This window comes from Halichoerus grypus, chromosome 1 (assembly GCF_964656455.1).
Source record: "Halichoerus grypus chromosome 1, mHalGry1.hap1.1, whole genome shotgun sequence".
NCBI lineage: Eukaryota > Metazoa > Chordata > Mammalia > Carnivora > Phocidae > Halichoerus > Halichoerus grypus.
In genome coordinates, this window is record NC_135712.1 from 6,393,285 (window position 1) to 6,415,714 (window position 22,430).

General features: G+C 37.5%; 1 protein-coding gene across 4 annotated transcripts in view; it reads left to right on the forward strand.

Annotated features, from left to right (window-relative positions):
• The window catches only part of BRWD1 (bromodomain and WD repeat domain containing 1), a 118,038-nt gene that overhangs the window by 18,672 nt on the left and 76,936 nt on the right, over positions 1-22,430 (forward strand). For all 4 annotated transcript variants that reach the window (XM_036072653.2, XM_036072650.2, XM_036072651.2 and 1 more), the window contains exons 5-13: positions 2,035-2,185; positions 4,279-4,377; positions 4,757-4,917; positions 6,091-6,312; positions 15,986-16,086; positions 17,324-17,394; positions 18,976-19,076; positions 19,852-19,892; positions 20,681-20,779. In XM_036072653.2, the coding sequence (XP_035928546.1) occupies positions 2,035-2,185; positions 4,279-4,377; positions 4,757-4,917; positions 6,091-6,312; positions 15,986-16,086; positions 17,324-17,394; positions 18,976-19,076; positions 19,852-19,892; positions 20,681-20,779 (1,046 nt within the window). The remainder of the gene's footprint in view (positions 1-2,034; positions 2,186-4,278; positions 4,378-4,756; positions 4,918-6,090; positions 6,313-15,985; positions 16,087-17,323; positions 17,395-18,975; positions 19,077-19,851; positions 19,893-20,680; positions 20,780-22,430) is intronic.

Here is a 22,430-nt window from a genome sequence, read left to right on the forward strand (position 1 = left end):
TTTTTCCTTCTCTTCCCCTCAGTTCATCTGTTTTGTTTCTTAAATTCTACATATGAGTGAAATCAAATGGTATTTTTCCTTCTCTAACTGACTTATTTCACTTAGCATAATACCCTATAGTTCCATCCATTTTGTTGCAAATGGCAAGATTTCATTCTTTTTGATAACTTTTTGATAACTGAGTAATATTCCATTTACTCCCGGGCCATAAGTTTTTGTTTCTTCATTTTCTTCTGGGGTATCTTTTTCTTCTATGCAGCCTCCTCTTCTGGTTTAGGAACAATCTGGTCTTCTTCAGTAAGGATTGCTCAGTGTGCCAGGAAGAGCTCTTGTGTGGGTTAATCTGACCATGAGCCCTGTAAGTTCTACACTGCACCTTGGGGGCTTTGTTCACCTGGATGTACTCAATGACCGGAGAATCTACATCTAAACCCTTAAGTTCAGCATTACTCTCTGCATTGTTAAGCGTGTGCAGTAAAAATTCAGCACTCTTTTTGGGCCATGACCCTGTGTGCAGCCCCACTGTTTGGCCTGGGCACACCTACCACCTCCACCATTGTAGCAGGGCGATGGCACACATGGCTTCTGCAAAGTGACATCCTTCAGATACTTAGTGGCTTTTCAGATAAGTGTACCCTTGATGGCCTGGGCAGTTGCATGTGTGTTCTTAAAGTGAACACAAAGATTTGAACCTCTTGGTTTGCATGATTTTGTAGGGTTTTCTGTCTGGGTCAAGTGAACAGCGATCACCTCAGTCTGCTTCGGGGAATAGCACCCAACTGTTTTCCAAAGTGGTTGTACTGTCTTCTGTTCCCACCAGCAGTTTCTCCATGTTCTTGTCAATCTTGGTCTGGCCAGTACTTTTAATTTTAGCTATTCTAACAGGTGTGTAGTAATACCTCATGGTTTTAATTTGTGTTTCATCAGTTACCAGTGAATGATGTTGAGCATCTTTTTGTCTGTGTGTGTGTGTGTGTGTGTGACATGTCTGTTCACATCTTTTGCCTGTTTTTAAAAATTAGATTTTTTTTATAATTGAATTTTGAGAGTTTTTTATATTCTAGATACAAGTCCATTATCAGAGATATGCTTTGCAGACATTTTTTTTCAGTCTGTGGGTTGTCTTTTCATGCTCTGAACTGCGCCTTTTGAAAAACCAGAAGCTGTTAGTTTTGATGAAGTCTAGTTTATCGGCTGGTTTTTGTGTGGATTGTACTTTTGTTGTCATTAGAGATCTTTATCTAACCCCAGGTCATAAAGATTTTCTCCAGTGATTTCTGTGATAAGTTTTTCAGTTCTAGATTATGCATTTATTTTTTTTTAAAGATTTTATGTGTTTATTCGACAGAGACACAGTTAGAGAGGAGACACAAGCAGGGGCAGAGGGAGAGGGAGAACCGGACTCCCCACTGAGCAAGGAGCTCGATGTGGGACTCAATCCCAGGATGCTGGGATCGTGACCTGAGCTGACGGCAGATGCTTAACAACTGAGCCACCCAGGCGCCCCTCTAGATTATGCATTTAGATCTGTGATCTGTCTTGAGATAATTTTTGTTTATGGTGTGATGTGTGGATCAAAGCTAATTAAAAAAATTTTTTTGGCAAATGGATATCCAGTTGTTCCAGCTCTGTTTGTTGAAAAGATTATCTTTTGTCCTTTGTGCTTTTGTCAAAAATCAGTTGCCCTCATACAATGATTCCTGAAGTCAAGTATTATTTTTATACCTCAACTCTATGTTTTTTTTTTTTTTTTTAAAGCTGCTTCGGCTTTTGTAGGCCACTTGCATTTGAATATGAATTTTAGAATAAAATGGTCATTTTCTGCAAAAAAGCCTGCTTGGATTTCGATTGGGTTGGCTTTGAACCTATAGATCAGTTTGCTGTTTATTTAGATCTTCTGTAGTTTCTTTCAGCAACGATTTGTAGTTTTCCTTGTACATGTTTTTCACATGTTTTGTCAGACTTATCCCTAAGAGTTTAATATTTATTGATAATATTGTAAATAATGTTTTTAAAACTTGTTGTCCAATTTAGGTCTTGTCCAATAAGCATGTGGCTCCTGATCATCTGTTGCAAATCTGCCAGCGCATTGGTCCCATGTTGGATAAAGAAATTCCACCCAGTATTTCAAGAGTCACTTCTTTACTTGGTGCAGGAAGGCAGTCTTTGCTACGTACAGCAAAAGGTACCTTAATTTGAAGAAGTGTTCTGCTTTGTAGCTTATTAATAATTATAATTGTGAAGTAATGTATGCATTGTGGAAGAAAGGCGATATGTAACTATAAACCATGCTGTGGACTATAAAATTTTCTGCGTTTAGCATAGACATTGAATTTTACTACATAAGTGTTTAATGGGTCCTTCTGCATTTAAAAAAATGATAAAGGTTTAGATGTTAAGCGAAAAAGCTTGAATTTATTCTGAGATGTGTTTGAGGTTTTATCGATGTGAGTTCTTAATTTTCCATTTTGTAGCTCACTTATAACTTCATTGAATGTAATTGTATGTGTCTAATAAACTCTTTAAATGCTAGAAGTATTTTATTTGGTATTTAGATTCTGAAAGCCCTTTGTAATAAGGGGAAGTGATTTTTTAAATTGGTAGCAGTTTGAAACAAGCACCAAAAATGTACAATTGCATGGTTCTTTTTCATCAATTTAATTTTTTTGCAAAGTTATGTGGTAGCAAAATGTTTGGAATTGCTGTTCTTTTTCTGTTAGCTTGGTATAAATCACCTAGACTAAGTATATGTATGTGATATGATCTATGTATACAACGTGGCTGAACTGCTAATGGGCAAGAATGTTGGCTCTTCTGATCCTGAGTGTGTGTCACGTGCACTCCCCATGATTACCTTTATTCTGATTCTGAGTGTGTGTCACGTGCACTCCCCATGATTACCTTTAAGATCCGTTGCTGAGACGCTGCTGCCGCCTAGGTGCACCAGCAGGGTAAAGCTTGACTGAGGAAGAACAACCCTCCTTCCTGCTTCCATGCCAGCCTGGTTTGTCAGCTTTAGTTATTTCCTCGTGCTCTGTGGCCCTGCCACACTGTGGCTTGGGTCAGGAAACTGTTCTTATTCTCCCTTCTCTGCGTCCCCGTTCCCCTTGTAATTATTCTATTTTAGGTTGTTATGTAGTAGTTGCCTGAGTGGCCCGTTTTCCTCTGTTTTCTTTACTTGTGTCAAGCTCCGTGTCGTTTTGTGATGAGCACTGCTTTGGAACTGGCAGACCTTAGAAGAGACTTAAGCCAGCTGCCCTAGGGTAGGGGTCCATATTTCTCTGTTTTGTACTGGCGTCCAGAGAGGATGCCTTGTAACTGCTCTTTGGTCATGATAGTGGTAATGAATCCGTTCATGTAAAAAGTAATGTGTGTGTTAGGTTGGGGCACCCGAGGCTCAGTAGAGGTTTATATGCCCTCCTTCCCTTCCTCTTCCATTTGTGAAGAAGCTGATTTCTGGCACAGCATAATCTGTGTTCTGCTGCTATCTCCTATAGGGGGGGCAGATGTTTCTTCTTAGTGTATTTGTTGATAGGTCAAAAGGGACGGACTCTAGAATTAGCGTTCACACTCACAGATCCTACGTGCTCTTGGGTAAAGGCTTATCCGTGATCCTAAAACAAGAGGAAAGCCATTTAATTTTGTCAGTATTTCCTAAGGAGATTAAAGTCATGGTAATATTGGCCAAAATTAATTTGAAACTCCGTTAACATTTTAAGGATTTTCGTATCAGTCAAATAAAATTTTTCTTACAAAAATTTCCATTTTGGGAAAGTTGGATCCGTTGTGATTAAGATCTCTTACCATTCATATCGTGTGGTGTAATTCTGCATTGACGAATAAAAACTTACTCGGCATAGACTAGGACTTGGGAGTCAAAAGATCTGGTTTTACAGTCCGTCTGGACTGGGTCATTGGCAGCGGGTCTCTTGAAAGGTCCCAGAACCTTTGAGCCTCAGTTACCTCACTTGTGCGTTGGCGATCACACCTACCTCACAGGGTTGTTGTGAGGATTCAATGAGACGATGTACGTGGAAAGCACTTTGTACACTGTAAAGTGCTGTACTCATGTTAGCTGTTGTTGTTGTATCTGAGATGTCTTAATTTTTTTTTCCCCTTCAGAAATAGTCTAATAAACCTCTAGGGCTTTTCTGTTAAAGTATATTAGTTGGTAAAACTTTGAATAAACAGTTTGTTACAATATACGTAAGTATTCTATAAAATCTTTCTTGGGGTTAACTTTCAAGATTTTATGTGTATCTAAAATTCGTTTTAAAGACTGCAGGCACACAGTTTGGAAGGGCTCTGCCTTTGCTGCTCTTCACAGAGGAAGACCTCCAGAAATGCCAGTGAACTATGGTTCCCCACCCAGTCTTGGTGAGTGAGCGTGGCTTGGCACGTGACCGAAACCCTGCTTTTAATTTCTTGACCGACTTTGTAACGGCTTTGTAACAGCTATATTAAAATTTAAAAGGAAATACTGGTAGTGTTGTTTCAGTAGTGATAAGTATCCATTTCCAGACTTACTGTTTTCCTAAAGTTATTACTAAACGTAGTAAAAATTACTGAAAGATAATCTTATGCTAATAAGAAGCCCATAATGGTGATTATAGTAGAACAGAGTTGGGGAGAAACTAGTATCCTTAGGATTTCTTGAACGTAGATTCTGTGACCCTCTAGAAATTGTTGTGGAGTTTTTCTTCGTTTTTTACATTATTGGCTCTTCTTAACCATTTTCATTGTTTTTATTTCCTAGTGGAGATACATCGAGGAAAACAACTCACAGGGTGTTCCACTTTTAGCACAGCATTTCCAGGAACTATGTATCAGCATATAAAAATGCACAGAAGGATTCTTGGACATCTGTCTGCTGTTTACTGTGTAGCATTTGATAGGACAGGACATAGAATCTTTACCGTGAGTTAATGTTTTAAACTCAATTTGGTATCATCTGGAGCACTTCAGTGTGCATTAGAATCCTGTAGGCGATCTTATAAAATATGTAGATTCTGTGGTTCCCATTCTCAGGGATTTTGACTCCATAGATCTGGGGTGGGGCCCATGAATTTGCATTTTTATTAAGTATCCCAAGTGATTCAGATGCAGATAGCCAGGCCTTGTGTAGTGTTTGTGAGACATTGACTTAGTGGTTCATGGGCATGATCATCAAGGATCTTAAAAATATGCATGCCTAATACTTCCCTTCCATCCCATTCTAGACCTACTGATGAGGATAGTTTCTAGTATGTCCAGTAACCAAAACAGACCAAAAAAGCTTCCATAAAAATCCAAATCTTTGCAGGTGATTCATATTCATATTGACTACTCATTGATCCAGGGAAATTGATTACTTGAACAGGGAAAGATTATTTTATTATTATTATAAAACTATATATAAATATTTGTAATCTAACATTTTAATATTTTAAGGGAAGATAACGATGGGTCAGAAGTTTAAGTTTCCTTTTTCAGTTGTGAGATTCAGAGTACATACTAAAAAATTTGCTGAGTTAGATGGATGCTGGCTGGTGCCACAAATTTGAGACCCTGTTGTTGGGTTATTTAAAATGAGGGTGCTAGTCCCGTTCTTTTTTAGTTGTTTTTGAGATTGCCACTCACTTAGCCGGTGAACCATAGGTCTGTCCTAATGCACATCAAATTATTTAGCTTGATGTGAGCAAAACTGACATTTAACCATTGTTAATTGAAATAGGTGAGCCATGAACTTTTAGTTGAACTCATTGCTTGGCGGGGAATTTTGGGAAAACAGTATTTATAATGTTGTCTGATCCACAGAAATGAAAACTTCATAGTATCTTTATAGAGATGTTATTTGATTTGAAGAAAAAAATAGTTCCATACGTGTTCTGACTGTAAGATTCATAATTTACAGAATCTTACACAGTTGGAAAGAGAAGAGTTATAGATACTTAATTTGAGTGACATGTAAATAGTATTTTTAAAAATGCTAGGCCATCTTGGTTACTTCTAAGTATTAGCAATTGTGAATAGAGCTGCTGTAAACATGAAAAAAAATGCTAGAAAAGACTTGCTGTTTTAACATTTGTTTTTGGGTGTATTTTTTCTCAGGGTTCAGATGATTGTTTGGTGAAGATTTGGTCAACACACAATGGCCGCCTGTTATCAACATTAAGAGGTCATTCTGCAGAAATTTCAGATATGGCAGTAAACTATGAGAATACAATGATTGCTGCAGGGAGCTGTGATAAGATAATTAGAGTGTGGTGCTTGAGAACTTGTGCCCCAGTTGCTGTGCTCCAAGGACACACGGGGTCAATCACATCTTTACAGGTAAACTAGCTTTAGTGTGCACATTTGTGTATGAACTTTTGTTCAGATTCTTTCTCCTTAGAGATGAGAAATAGTAAGATGCTTAGTAATTATGTGATCTATTTTAGTAACCAAGAGAAAATTTAATTAATCATACCTCCATGAATCTTGGAAGGGTGAGGTAATGTTGTCCGGTGCAGCTAAGGGCTTTACGTGAAGGCATGATGGATAACTTCCTGCTTCCTAATTAGGCTTACAGTTAAGCTGGGGGAATGTCAGTTACAAACAGGATAGGTTCATGATCTTTCTTTCTTTCTTTCTTCCTTTCTTTCTATTTATTTACTTATTTGAAAGAGAGAGACAGCGAGGGAGGGAACACAGGCAGGGGGAGTGGGAGAATGAGAGGGAAGCAGGCTTCCCACTGAGGAGGGAGCCCGATGCGGGGCTCAATCCCGGGACCCTGTGATCATGACCTGAGCTGAAGGCAGACGCTTAACGACTGAGCCACCCAGGCGCCCCGGTTCGTGGAGGATAATTTTACACATACCCAGAGTAGAATAGTATAATGGACCCCTAGGTGCCCATTAACCCATGGCCAATTTTTTGCTCCAACCACACTTCACTTTGTACCTAAAGCAAATCCTAGATTTCATATCATTTTTCTGTAAATATTTCAGTGTGTCTTTCTAAAAGATAAAAATTTCTTCTTAATAAACACAACCAAAACATTATCATCATACTTATTTTTTTTTCATGTTCAAATTTCCAGTTGTCTCATCAGTAGCAATATTTTATTTGTTTGAAGGAGGAACCAGACAGAACTTATATCTTATAGTTTGTTACTGTCAATTAAAAGAAGCTTAAAACAAATTGCATTCCCTTGCCCAATTTTTAAAAAAATGCCCTTGCAGTTTCTTTGTTTTAAGAGTTGGGTTGTTTGTGTGTGGAGTTCCCACAGTCTGGATGTTACTGTCTGCATCCTTGCAAAGCGGATCAACATGTTCCTGTGTATTTCCCGTAACTTGGTTGTTGGATCCAGAGCAGTGGTTCTGCTAAATGTGCATGTGAATCACTTGGAGGCCTTGTTTAAAACACAGATTGCTAGGCCCCACCACCAAAGATTCTGATAGAAAGTGTTGGAGGTGGGGCCTGAGAATGTGCATTTATAATAAGTTCCCAGGTGCTGCTGCTGCTGTTCTTCCTCCCCCAGGGACTGCACTTTCAGGATCGTTAATCTAAAGGCTTGAGCACCTGGAGGTGTACGCTCTTCTAGGCATGAAGTGTCTGGTAGTCTCTCTCTAGCAGCCATTGAGGATACTGTCTTAGAGTCATTAGTTCATTCAGAACTGAAAATGGTGCTCTTCGGTCAGTTTTTTGAAAATTTTGTTAGGAAGATACCGATTTGTAAGGCCTTTTAAGGCACATTGGTGCCTCTGACTTGATTTTGGATAAAACTGTGGGAGTGGTTCCACTTTCAGGTACGAATGCACCCAGGCTATATGTTAAGTGATCTGTAAATAGATTTGGTGTGAAGTCCTGTGACGAGAGACACTTTTCTCAACTCTTCAGTCAGTTTTCTTGAAGAATAGAGATAACGGATTTATTTTTGAATGAAGACAACCAGAATTGAGATAGTGTTTTATTTTGAAACTTTAAGCAAGGTTTTTGGTATGCCTGTTTATTTTAAGGAAAGAGTTCTTTAGAAGTTTTCATAGTCTGAACATTAATTCAAATCTTCATTGTGTGTTCCACAGTTGACATTGTGTTATTTGATATGAACTTCTAGGCCAGTGTAGCAGCACATGAGAAAACTTCTGGCTTTGTGCTGGTGTCTGTCCTCAAACCGTCATGGAATCCCTCAGTGTAAAAGTGGAGCTCTGGTCTTTCCTATAACCCATTCCTTTGGTAATGGGGCCCACATTCGGTTATCACCTACTGAAAATATCTGAAAAATCTGTTTGGGTGGTAGTAAGTTTTTATACACCAGAAAGTTCATCTCTACTTGCCAGTGGTTACCAAAGTTCAAAGTCAAACAAGTACACAATTTTAGTTATTAATCTTTTTTATATTCTTTGCCCTGTTGTTACTGGCATGTAGAAACCATTTTTCACTAAAGGTTTTTTTTTTTTTTTCAATTTATATTAAAAAAAGATGTACAGGTAATATTGTTTGCAGAAAAATTAGACAGTAATAGCAAATAAGAAGGTAAGCCTCCATGATCTTACCATCTAGAAATAGTCATTGTGAATATTTTGATGTACACCTTTCTCAAGGGTAGCATTATACAATGTCATTTGATATAATTTACATTCTCAAAAATGTTAGTATTATTACAACCAGAAGTAGAACCTTTTGTCTGTCTGAAAGAATAGCAAATGAGCATTCTGCAGGAAGGAAAGACACTGTATAGGTGGCTTGGACTAGCTTTCCTTTTTAAAAAGAACTTGAGAAGTTAGACACAGGTGAAAAAATACCTGAGATACACACAATGAGAAATTAGGACACCAAGATAAGGAAGGCGAGGAGCTATGAGTCAGAAGGCATTTGCCAGTTCCAGAGGAGGTGGCCATTAAAGCTTAAAAAAGCAGAATTTTTGACACACTTGTAGGGGTAGAGAGGATATAGATTGAAAATACCTACACATAAGTTCGACTAATTAGAATAGAAAAAATTGCAGCAGAGAACTGCAAGTTAGTACAAAGGAAATTCTAGAGTTGAAATAAAAAGCTGAATTTCAGAATTGAGTGGATGGTTTTAATACATTAGACATGACTGAAGAAATTGGAGATTTAATGAACTGGAAGTGAGGTTGGAAGAAAATAAATGGATTGAAGCACAGCAGGAAGAGGTTGGACTCTCAGGCTCTGCTAAAAAAGATACTACATGTCTGTACATACATATGCCACATGTGTAATTGGGTTTCCTGAACAAGAGGAGAGAATGAAGCAGAGCTGTATTTGAAGTGGTAACAGCCGAGAATTTTGCAAAATGCACTGGAGAAATAGAGCCACAGATTGCAGAAACACTGGGGATCTTGAGCAGAATAAAGAAGAATACAGAAGACTACAGCTATTGAACATCACCCTACAGAGAAATCTTTAAGTAAGCAGAAGAAAAAATAAAGAAGCAGTAAGACTGATGATTAGCTTCTCAGTAGGATAGTGGAAGTCAATAGACAAAGAAACACTTCTAAAGTGCTAATAAGGGCACCTGGCTGGCTCAGTTGGTAGAGCATGCAACTTGATCTCAGGGTCGTGTGCTCAAGCCCCATGTTGGGCTAAATACATAAAAAATAAATAAATAAATAAAAATCTTACATTTGGATTTATTTAAATAAATAAAGTGCTAATAGGAAATGACTGCCTGTCAGGAATTCTGAACCTATCGAAAATAGTGCTTTAAACACATTTTCAGACAATTTCCTAGCAAGGGAACAGCCCTAAGGGGGGAATTCTAAATAGTAATAGGCCGAGAGGGAAATGTGATCCCAGGCTTGGAGATGCAAGAAGGAATAAAGAGTTAAAAAAAAAAAAAAGGTGTGTGAGCACATGAAAAAAAACATCGATTGTATACAAGTATAATAGCTTATGGGTTTAAAAATTATTACAGAGAATCTAACAAATAATAGTAAAAGCTTGTATATCAGGAGGAGGTAACTTTAGTATTTTTAACATCTTTGCATTGTTTGAGAAGTAGACTTTTAATAAGATGAAGATGGATTTTGTAATCTCCAAAATAACAACTAAAAGAATTGTAATAGAGTGTGTAACTACCAAGCTAATAGAGGGGGAAGTACGGAATAATTAAAAAAAAAAAAAAAAAAAAAAGGGCAAGAAAGAGTGAAAGAAAGGTGGGAAGACCTAGGATGCTGCCAGGCTGTGATTAGGTAGCAGTATGTTCATGAACACTTTATTTGTAAGTGCATTAGGTGGTTCCAGTGAGAGACAAAGATTTCAGACGGAACTAAGAAACAAAACCCCATCTTTGCTATAAGGCTATAGGGAGGCTGGAAGTAAAGGATGGAAGACTTGCAAATACCATAAGGCTGGTGTAGCATTCTAATATTAGCTAATAGGGCTTTAAGGCACTTAACATTTTTAGAGGCAAAGAGGGACAATTTATAATAAAAAGTTTCATGAGATAGAAGAGTTCTAAATTTAGGAATGTGGCATCAAAATACATAAAGCAAAAATAGAATTTATGAGGAAAAATGGACCTCCATAATATAATCATAGTGGGAGGTTAACACACCTCCATCTCTCCATAATTGAAAGAAGAACCTATGCTATAAAGAAATCTTGATTTGAACAACAAATGATGACCTTGACCTGGATGCCAGATTGAAACATTGCATATGATATCTGCATCATTTCTTTGTAGTCATAAGTGGGGTGTTTATATAAATACTATCCACATTCTGACCCTTAAAGCAACTTCTCAACAAATTTGAAAATACTGAAATAATCCCAAGTATATATTCTCTGACAGTAGTGTAGGTAAACCAGAAATTACTAACAGCCAGAATTAATGGGAGAATAATCCTCAAATTAAGCAGTATACTTTTAAATAATACACATATTAAAGGAGAAATCACAATAAAAATTTAAGAATACTTGAACTGATCAATGAAAATATTAGGTATTGTGTATTGTGGGATATAGAGTTTGGTAGGCAGCCACCAAGATGGTGTTCAATAATTCTTGCCTTCTGGACTCATGCCTCTTGACCTGTCTTATTCTCTTGACTCATTCATCTTGAGGGAAACCAGCTGCCATGTTGATAGGACACTCAAACAGCCCTATGGACTGTTCCATAACATTCATGGCAATTAACTGAAGTTTCTTGCCATAGGCATGTTGAGTCAGGCCTTTCGGAAGCAGGTCCGCCACCCCCCACGTAAGCCCAGGCTGACATCTGCAATCTCATGAGACCCTGAGCCAGAACCACCTAAGCTGCTCCTGAATTCTTGACCCTTAGTGATTTGGGGTATGAATATATATTGTTTTTGGTAGCTACATTTTGGGGTAATTTGTTACATGGCATAAGATTATTAATACACAGCGGAAGCTGTGCCCAAAGGGAAATTTATAGCCCTCAATGCATGTATTTAAAAAAGCTGAAATTCAGGGGTCAAGTATTTCTCAGAAAGTTAGAATAGGAAACAATAGAGGACAAGAACATTAGGAAGATAAGTACAGAAATTAAGAATAGAAAAGTAAGCCTAACAGTAGAGAGGATCAGCAAAGTCAAAAGTTCTTTGAAAGACCAAAAATGTTGCTTTAAGAATGCTCAGGTAAGAAGAAAATGTCAAAAATTACCATTGTCAGCTTTGAAGAGGGCCATCTCTATAGACCCTTTAGACATTAAAAAGAGGATATTTTATTTATTTAAAAAATTTTTTGATGTAATCTCTAACCACCCTCCCCCCCCCCCCAGTGTGGGGCTCAAACTCCTGACGCTGGGATCAAGAGTTGCTCTTCTGACTGAGCCAGCCAGGTACCCCTAAAAAGAGAATATTTTAAATGGCTATATAGGAAATTTGAAAATTAAGATGCAACAGGTAAATATTCAGAAAAACACTTATCAAGACTGCCACAAAAAGGAAGAAAATCTGAATAGATCTATAACTATAAAGCTGTGTAGTTAAATTTCTTATCCACCTATGTAGTATTTCTGTTAAAAAAGTTTAACCTGAATCTCATGAGGAAGCAGTCAGACAAATTCAAATTAAGAAACAGTCTGTGGGCACCTGGGTGGCTCAGTTGGTTAAGCGACTGCCTTCGGCTCGGGTCATGATCCTGGAGTCCCGGGATCGAGTCCCACATCGGGCTCCCTGCTCAGCAGGGGGGTCTGCTTCTCCCTCTGACCCTCTTCCCTCTCGTGCTCTCTGTCTCTCATTCTCTCTCTCTCAAATAAATAAATAAAATCTTAAAAAAAAAAAAAAAAGAAACAGTCTGTGAAATCTATATCTTTCAAAAGTTTAGTTTCAAGAAAGGCAAGAAAGTGTCATATAAGGAAACTAAGAAAATGGTACAAGTATAAATGTGATGTGTGAGCCTTGATTTGGTCTTGGCTTTAGGAGTGAAGAAAGCCTATAAAGCACATTTGAGAAATTAGGATAAATTTCAATATGAACCATATATTACATAATAGTATGATATTGATATTACATTTCTTGAGTGCTGACAAGCTTATTATAGTTATGGAGTAGAAAGTCACTGTTCTTAGGAGACTCATGCATGCTGAGGGTCTTAGGGCTGAAGTGTTGTGATTCAGGTCCACATGGTTCACTTCTATCCATGTCTGGCAAGAGACAAGTATGGCGCCATGTTATATGTATGATACACTTTAAAAAGCCCATGAGAATCCATTGAAAATGCTTTGACAGGTTACCATTTATCTTCTAAGATAATAGCTCTGGGACCAGCTAGTGGCAGTGGCCGCACAGCATGTGAATGTACTAAATGCTACTGAACTGTACATTTTATTTTTATTTTTTTAGACAGGAGGAGAGAATGAGAAGGGGGAGGGGGAGAGGGAAAAGGAGAGAGAGAGAATCTTAAGCAGACTCCATGTTCAGTGTGGAGCCCGGTGTGGAGCTGGATCTCATGACTCTTGAGATCATGACCTGAACCAAAATCTAGTCAGATGCTTAACTGATTGAGCCACCCAGGTGCTCTGTGAGTTGTACATTTTAAAATAGCTAAAATGGTGAGTTTTATGTTGTACAAATTTTCCCCCTCCACAGCTTTGTCTAGAATGCACACGTAATAAACAACAGGAAAGATTTGCATTTAGCAGGTGATAGGGTAGCTAACTACCTTCGGGTAGTGCACTCTTTAATAGCAAAGCAGAGGATCAGCATACATGAAAAACTTATTTTGCCACCAAACAAGTTGTAAAAGTAGAAGTTATTATGCACCCAGGCATATGTTATATACCGAAAAGTTACTGAAAATGTGTAGATTTCAAAACTGTTTTGACTTTGGAAGTAGCCAGGTGAGACTGTAGTACAGAAGCACGAAGCCACCAGCGACTGAGAAGTCATGCTCCTGCTGTTTCCTTTGTGCAGGACCTACCTAACCTGTCTTGGGAAAGTGAGACTCACTTTCAGTATGCAGAAATAAGTATTATGGTCCCTGATGAGTAGCTTTGAGGATGATTAATGAAGCATGGCTGGCTGTCAGTGATCTGCATTTGAGGAATGTTGCTGCTTAGAAACAGTGAAGGAAAGGCTTGAAAGGTTAATAATGCCTGTTGGGCACTGAAAAAAAAATTTAAAGCTCAGAGGACTCACTTTTGAATTTTATTAAAACTTATTAGAACTCCTGAGATCTTAGTAAACCGAATGAATATAGGACCTATGTCCTAAAACCAAAACTTTGCTATAAACCACCATAACTAATTAGCAGATGTAACGAAGTAAAAACATAATTCACAGTAGCAACAAAAGCCTTCAAACACATAAACCAGGAAATGGGAAAAGTCTGTATGAAGAAAAGTCTTAAAAATAATGACAGAACCTTGGGGTCGGTGGTCGGGGGGTGGAGGAGGGAATAATCTATATTAGTGAAAATGTCTAGTATACTCCTGAATGAAGATTCAGTGATGTAAAGATAGCATCTCTCTCCAAGTCTTGGTATAAAGTTAGTGTGTTTATATGAAATACCAGTTGCTTTGTTTTAATGGACTTTAGCATGCCATCAAGTTCATTTAGAAGAAAATAAGCACAAAGAGCCCTTCTCCCCCCCCACCCCCCCAAAAACCCCTAAGCAAAACAAACCTCACATCTTTTGCCGTGCTAGATATTTAAAAATACTTTATTATTATTATTATTTTTTAAATTTTTTTTTTTTTTTTTTTTTTTTTTTTTAAAGATTTTATTTATTTATTTGACAGAGAGAGACACAGCGAGAGAGGGAACACAAGCAGGGGGAGTGGGAGAGGGAGAAGCAGGGTCCCCACGGAGCAGGGAGCCGGATGCGGGGCTCGATCCTAGGACTCTGGGATCATACCCGAGCCGAAGGCAGATGCCCAACGACTGAGCCACCCAGGCGCCCTTAAAAATACTTTAAAGGTGTTACAGAGAAGACAGTATGGTGCAATACGACTTGTGTATCTAAGATTTAGTTAGAACATAGGTGACTTAAAGGAGTTAACTCTTCTGCAGAAATTCAGGTTTAGAATTCTTAAAGTACTCTGTGCAGATTTACAAATTTTACTGTGGTATTTTAATTTTAATTAACAATATTTGATACTAATTATCTTCAGTTATTAATTTTAACGGGATATTCTCCAAAACTCAGTTTTAGTCCGTATTCTGGGACACATCTGTTTAGATGTAAGCAATCACTTTCAACATTGAAAAACCCTTCATTTCCTGTACTTGAAGAGAAGGAAATTGGGAGAAGCTTCTTTGAAGAAGTATTAGGTTCAAATCCTACCTCCCTTACAAAGTGTATAATCTTGAGAAAAATCATGAAACAGATAATAAATAAACTATGTCTCTCTGGGATGTTGTAGTGATAAATAATTATGTAAATAACCTAAAAAAATTTCTTCCCAGCTCTTCCTTTTCTGTTAATGGCAGCCTGGTCTTTGTTTGCTAACCTCCTTTGTGTTGAATGACTCATGAGTCAGCAAGTTGTGGTGTTCTTCATGGCTTTTTCCTCCCCATTCTGGGGAAAGGAAGGGAGTACTTCCTTCCGGTTAAGGTTTTTAGATTAAGTGGATTGATTCTTAGTTGTTTTTCTTATCTGTTCCCTTCCAGTGACTATTGTATATTGCTGTCTGACACATTTTTGGGTTTTACTTGAGAACTGCAGTTACTTCTTGCTCTTATTGGGTCCAGATTCTCTACTCATTTAATCCATTCCTCCACCACTTGCTTGCAAAAATGAGCACTTTAGTCATATAGATATTTCTGTTGCTGTCACATACCATATTCCCTCTCACTTTGGTACTTTTGTTCATATTCTTTTGCCTAGTGTGTTTTCCTTGTTTTCTTTGTATTTTCCTCTCTATCTGTTAAGCCTTGTTGGGTGTCTCTGGTCCAAATTGGTCTAATAGCTTGTTTGTATAACACAGTTGAACTTTGTTAAACCTAAGTGTTAGCTCATTTCTGAAGTTAGGTATAATTCTTGTGTTTTCTTAGAATACTTTTATAGCTTTCTTTTTAAATACTTGAATTTTTGATCTACTTGGAATTGATCCTGATGTACAGTCCAAAGAATAGTTTCCAGATTGCTGCACAGTTGGTAAATCATTTATGCAGTGATTCATTGTTTCCGCAATCAATTTTGGCACCTTTATCTTAGCTTTTATATTAAGGTCCATTTGGACTTTATAGTTTATTTTTCCATTGGTCATTCTGTCACTGTACCTACCATGACCCATAATTTTCATTATTGAGACTTTGTATTATGCTTTCATATTGATAAGACCAGGACTTCACTTTCTCTTTGTAAAAGTTTTTCTTGTTTATTAGTTTTGAAAGTAATCTTTTACTGAGATCACATTACATTTATAAATTAGAGATAACCTAGGTTGTGATTTTTCACTATACTGTCACCTGTATTTTGTAAGTCTTATGTTTTACTTAAGTGTGTCAGTTGAAATTAACTTTGAAAAACCATTAAACTATGACTTCGGTAGAAGCTCAGGAAACAGAATTGTCTGTGTGGTTGCATTTTAGTTTAGCCCAATGGCCAAAGGCGCCCAAAGATACATGGTCTCTACTGGTGCTGACGGAACAGTTTGTTTCTGGCAGTGGGATTTAGAGTCCCTGAAATTCAGGTAAGTGGCTGTAATTATGTGATAAGTTTTCTTTCTTTAGTGTTTAATTTAGTCTAATGAGATGAAGTCTGATTATAAAGGGAAGTTCTATATTGTGGTTGCCTTTTTACTTTTTATTATATACAGCGTTAGTGCCCTATTGACTGTTTACAGTGTGTTGTTCGTTTATTTATAAAGATTTATTTTAGAGAGCGCACAGGGGAGGGGCAAAGGGAGAGGGAAAGAGAATCTCAGGCCGACTCCACACTGTGTGTGGAGCCCGGTGTGGGGCTTGACCTCACAACCCTGCGATCATGACCTGAGCTTAAATCAAGAGTTGATGCCTAACCGACTGAGCCACCCAGGCGGCCCTACAATGTACTATTTAGATGGATATGTGAAAGAAGCGCAGCTCTTCTATCTTAGTGGGCACATTTTATGGGGGAAAAAAGTGACATCGTATGTATGTGAAATGTTCTGAAAAATGTTAGAGATGTGCTGTCCAGGACGGTAGCCACCAGCGGTGTGTGACTGTCGAGCACTTCAGACGTGGGTAGTGCATTCGAGGAACTGAATTATTAGTTTCGTCTTAAAAACTGATACTTGATTCAGGAATCACAGAACCTTTAAGCATATTTCAAATAACCTGACTATGTGAATTTAGTTTTTCAACTGTGAGTTTTATGAAACCGAATATAGATAAAGTATCTTTGATGAAAACTGCTCAAATTGAGATGTAGTATGTATTTCGTATATTGTGGAAGATTTCAAAGATGCAGTATGAAAAGAAGGATCTAAGGTTCTCAATATTTTATTCATATTGATGTGATATTCTGGATATATTAGGTTAAATGAAATAAAACTGATTTTATCTTTTTACGTTTACTGTGGCTACTATAAAAATTGAAAGTTACACGTGTGGCTCGCATAGTTTCTGCTGAGCAGTGCTGTTCCCTGGTGGCTGTATACCCTGCCCTACCACCTGGATGGCGGGTTCACTTGCACTCGAAGTTTTAGTCCCTCAGTTACGAGATGGGGTTGGTAGGTCCGCTCTTGCTGTGGGGTAGGGTTCTTGTGAACATAGGGATTGGACAGAGCCTTCCAGAATCTGTCCAGCCGTAATAGCATATGCAGAGATACTTGTGAGGTACTTTATAAATAAGGTTATAATACTAAATATGCTAGATTAAAACCATCATTATAAACCCTGTTTATGTGTTGAACTAATGAGTTTTAAAAATTGCATCTTCTTTTAAAGTCCACGTCCCCTGAAGTTCACGGAAAAGCCTAGACCAGGTGTTCAGATGCTTTGTTCTTCTTTTAGTGTTGGTAAGATAAATTTAGTAATTTTTCTTCTTAGTTTTATTTATCATTTATTGGATGATCGTGTTATTGCTAAGAGCATTTATCAGATGGATGGTAAATGACTTCTGCCCATTTCATTAGGCTTAATCCAAGATGTTTATTTCATTAGCTTTTTTTCTTGTCTTTTATTCCCCCATTCTACCATTCTCTGATTTCTAATGGTAATCAGAGTCAGACAGCTGGCAAAAGGAGGCTTAAGGTATCCACGTGAGCCCCCTGTGTGAGATCTACCAAAACTGTGATTTTCTTGAATGGGCTGAACTGCAGATTTTTATAGTTTAAATTTGTTTTCCACTCATTTTGGTGAAATTATCGCACATTTTCTTTTCTTGTACAGTGAGCTTATGTGGTAACCTTTCTTTTTAGGAGAAGTCAAAGATTTTCCCCCATAAAAGTCTGAAAACTTGAGTGAGTGAACTTTGTATTCTGAAGCTAGGGTTAGGTATGTGAAGCTGTTTAGAAAGCAGAGCCCCTTTGTCAGGCGTCGTCAGAGTAGCAGCACATACGGTCATTGCCACAATTAATAAAGCAGTGACAGGTAGTGAACATTTCCAGATTGAATTACTTTTTTAATTAAAGTCCCATCTGATGTATGTGTTTTGTTTTTTTTTTTGTTTTTGTTTTTCCACACCATCCAGCAATTCTCCAGCACCAGCTGGGTGTCCTACAGTTCCGTTCTAAGACTATCTCCCTAAAGAACAGTGTGAGATCCTACAGGTTAAGGGCTTAGTCCTACAAGACCCCACCTCCCCCCTTTAGACCAGGTTGTCAGCTCTGCTTCTGACGGACTGGCTAAAGACCAGAGGTTCCCTCGACCCCCTCCTTGCGTTTGATTATTTTGTTAGAACAGCTTATAGAACTCAAACATTTTATTAGATTTCCAGCTTATTATAAAAGGATATAATTGAGTAATAGCCACGTGGAAGAGATGCAGAGGATGAAGTGTATGGACACTCTCTAGACACCCCACTCTTCCCAAATCTCCACATGTTCACCAGCCTGGAAGCTGTCTGAACCCTGTCCTTTAGGTTTTTTTATGGAGGTTCTGTTACATAGGAACAGTTGATTAAGTCATTGGTGATTGATTCACCTCCCTTTCTCTCCCCCTCCCCAGAGGTCAGGGGAGTGGGACCGAAAGTTCCAGCCCTCTAATGACATGGTTGGTACTTCTGGCAGTCAGCACACCCATTCTTAGGTGCTCTCCAAGAATCACTTTGTTAATATAAACTCTGGTGTGGGTGAAATTGATTTGTTATGAGTATCAAGATACTTTTATCAGTGTTGTTGCTTAGGAAATCCCAAGGGTTTTAGGAGCTCTGTGCCAGAAATAGGGATGAAGACCAAATACATACATTTTTTATTATAAATTAAAACATCACTCTGTATTATATTAATTTTAAAATGTCTTTATATAGTGATTTAGAAAATGGATCTATTGAGATAAACTTAATTTGGGGATAAAAGGTCTTGCTTAATTTGATATAGAAATTTGATTCAGATATTTGTTACAAACTGAATTTTTAAACCTTAACATTTTTATTTCAGGTGGTATGTTTTTAGCCACAGGTAGTACTGATCATGTAATCAGAATGTATTTTTTGGGTTTTGAAGCACCTGAAAAAATCGCAGAACTTGAAAGCCACACAGTAAGTATTCATGTTATAAAACTGTATAAATTAATCATTAATAATATTCCTGTTGGTCCATAGTCAAATATTGCTAACAAAATTGTTATTGATTCTAATTTTAAATGTAGGAAGGGTTGCATATATGAAGGTGAAGGATATTATTGACAACTAAGTATGTGACTGTGCTAATATATTGTGGTGGTTATTTCAGCTTTAAGTCGAAAATCTTGATTATGACAGTTTATCTGGGTGGGTTTAGTTTCAAGGGGCCTATTCATTTTAATCACACTCATGAAATCAGAATGCTATTTTATTAATGTATAGTAAGATAGATAACTCTCAGGATTCTGGAATACCGCTCAGTGGTCAGGTCATCTTTTTTCCTATAGGAAGTTCTATGAAGTTATTTGATAAACAGTTCCAAATCACTTTAAAAGAAAAAAAATTTTTTTGCACATAAGTATCAAAGTGATGCCTTGTTTTCAGCTGCTTTATGTTTTGATCACTTTCCACATGTGAATTCTTATACAGATGTAATTCATTGTAAATACAGTTTTAAATTTAGAAGGAAAGGTTTTTTATAGTCTTGTTAGAGTCGTAGTTAGGTTTTTTGCACGTAAATGTGTAGGATACGTGTTTGAATGATGGGGCTAAGCAGCACAAGTACACATTCTTCCTTTAAACCAAATGTGCTTCTAGTTCTAAAATGGAGTGGGTTTTTTTGTTTTGTTTTGTTTACAAACAAAAGTGATCACTTTTGTGTTTGTTTTCTGCCCTCCCCCCCCACCCCCAGGATAAAGTTGATAGTATCCAGTTTTGTAACAATGGTGATCGGTAAGTAAGTGTGTTTGTGTTTGTGAGTGTGTTTTTAGGCAAATATACTATGCTTCATATTAGTACAGCTGATATATCACTTTGTATATTGCAGGCACTTAGTAGAAAGTGTATTAATTGAATGAAAAGTGTCCGCAGTGGGGGAAACGTATTAAACAAAAAGAACTGTAGCTTCTACCGGGTCCTGTGACCAAAAGGAGCTCTCCTATTAAGTGTAAAGATAATGAAATTCCTTACGTTTGAGTAGTTAAAAAAATCTCTCTAGTCAACCACTGTTGATGTGTCATGTGACAGAATTGTCACTTAAATTATATACTCTGTTGTGGTCCCCAGTTTCTTTCAGGTGCCTTTCCTAAATTGCAGTTTTTAATATTTTCCTTAGTTAAAAGATTGATTTATTTTTACACAGTGGCCAGCATGAATTTGAGTTTAGAATGAAGATGCTTACAATGGAGTTTTTGCTCTTACTGATTTTCCCACACATCTTTAATTCTTCCTATTTTTTTCCCTCTCCAAGTACTACGTGTACATTGTCTTCTCAAAACTCAATCTGACAAGCTGTTTGAGTTTGAAATGTGCCTTAACTCCATAGGGCCAGGCAAATTCTAGCAAATCCGATTTTTTTTCCTATCAGATTTGCTCTAAATCCCTGTCTTTTGAATTAACACATACGTTTAGGCCAGCTAACAGTCAGGATAGCTACATGAAAAATGTTTTTGCTTGTGACTTTGACTGTAGTTCTTGGTGGCATGTATGTAAGTATAAGATATTTTTCTGAATTTTTTAAGGTTCTTAAGTGGTAGCAGAGATGGAACGGCACGGATTTGGAGATTTGAGCAGTTGGAGTGGAGAAGCATTTTATTGGATATGGCAACCCGAGTCTCAGGGTGAGCGGAGACGGTTTGTTGGAATCAGGTGGCTTAATAATCACTTGGTCCTTCTCCCTGGTGGTTGGAGCCCCCAGGTCCTATGGCGAAGAGCAGTGACCTAAATGGCTGCTTCCTGTATATCTGATACATAGATACATAAATCTCCTATATCCCAAAGAATTTGTCCATACATTTATGTTTCTAGTACACTTGCCTGGTCTAGGGTAGTACCATATCAAAATTCTTACCAGTTTTTCCTGAAATGTTTCACAATTTAGTCCTTTGGAAATCCTCATGTCTGCTTTATTTTTAATAATTGTAGGGGAAATTAAGTTCTCTGCTATGACTCAGACAATTTTATTTGGCTTCAAAATACATTTGATAATCACATTTTTGTGAAATGATCTGTGGTAGGGAGTGGAGAGAATGTTTACTGGAAATCTGATAATCCTTGCTCATAAACAAATCACATCTCTGCCATTTAAAAATGTTCTATCTGGATATTCAGAAGCATCTTCGTGTGAGAGTGAATACTGTCAGTCCTTGATTGGTTAAAATACTGAAGGTTATTTCATTATTAAGAAACAAATTGAAATTACATTTACCTGTGAACAATGATTTTAAGCAAAATAGGAACATCAATGTAAAAACTTTAATACAAAAATTTTTACTGAGGGGCGCCGGGGTGGCTCAGTCGTTAAGCGTATGCCTTCGGCTCAGGTCATGATCCCAGGGTCCTGGGATCGAGCCCCGCATCGGGCTCCCTGCTCGGCGGGAAGCCTGCTTCTCCCTCTCCCACTCCCCCTGCTTGTGTTCCCTCTCTCGCTGTGTCTCTCTCTGTCAAATAAATAAATAAAATCTTTAAAACAAATTTTTTTTTTACTGAGCCTGGAAACTGCTCTGTTTTCTTGCTGCCGTGGAGAGTGCTCTGCCAGTAATTCCTTCCAATGGTGGGAATATTCTTTTTTCATTTAAAGTTTTACATCTTTCCAATCTTGAGAAGCGGAGTTTTTTTCTGTATATAAGAATTAATGGATATATTTGTTTTAGTGTTCTAATCCTGGATGATCAACTTGATGAAGTATAATATGTCTGTTGCTTCAAGGTTACTAACAGGTGATGCCTTTTAGTTTAAAGTGAAGCATGGAGTCTTAGCCTTTACTCCGTTTTGCCTCTTCTGTTACACTTTTCCCTGACCAATCTGGTTAGAAATATTCTCTTGTCTGTGTTCCATTGTGCTTATATAGATAGGTGTTACATGGCACTTCTTCCATATTCTTACAGCTGTTTTCTTTAATTGAAATATATGTTTATTATATGTTTATAATTTCTTAGGATGTATTCTCTGATTTCAAAAAGCAGCTGGGCTTCACCTTTTCTCTGTGTAGTACTGACTACTATGTTTTACAGAGAAACTTTGCATTTCAGCCTGCAAAATATTGTAGACATTTGTATCCAAGGCCATTCTTGCCAAGAGAACCATAGTAACCATCTATAGGGAAGTGTAAAAAGAGATGAGTACAGTTTTATTTATAGTTCAAAAGATTGAATATCTGTGTGTCAGGCACTTTTCTAGACACTGGGGGCTGTGCAGATGCATTGCCTTCTTTCTGTCTTCCTAAAATTTCTTGTCATCTTCTCTGGAGAGAGAAACAACAAAATTATTGCT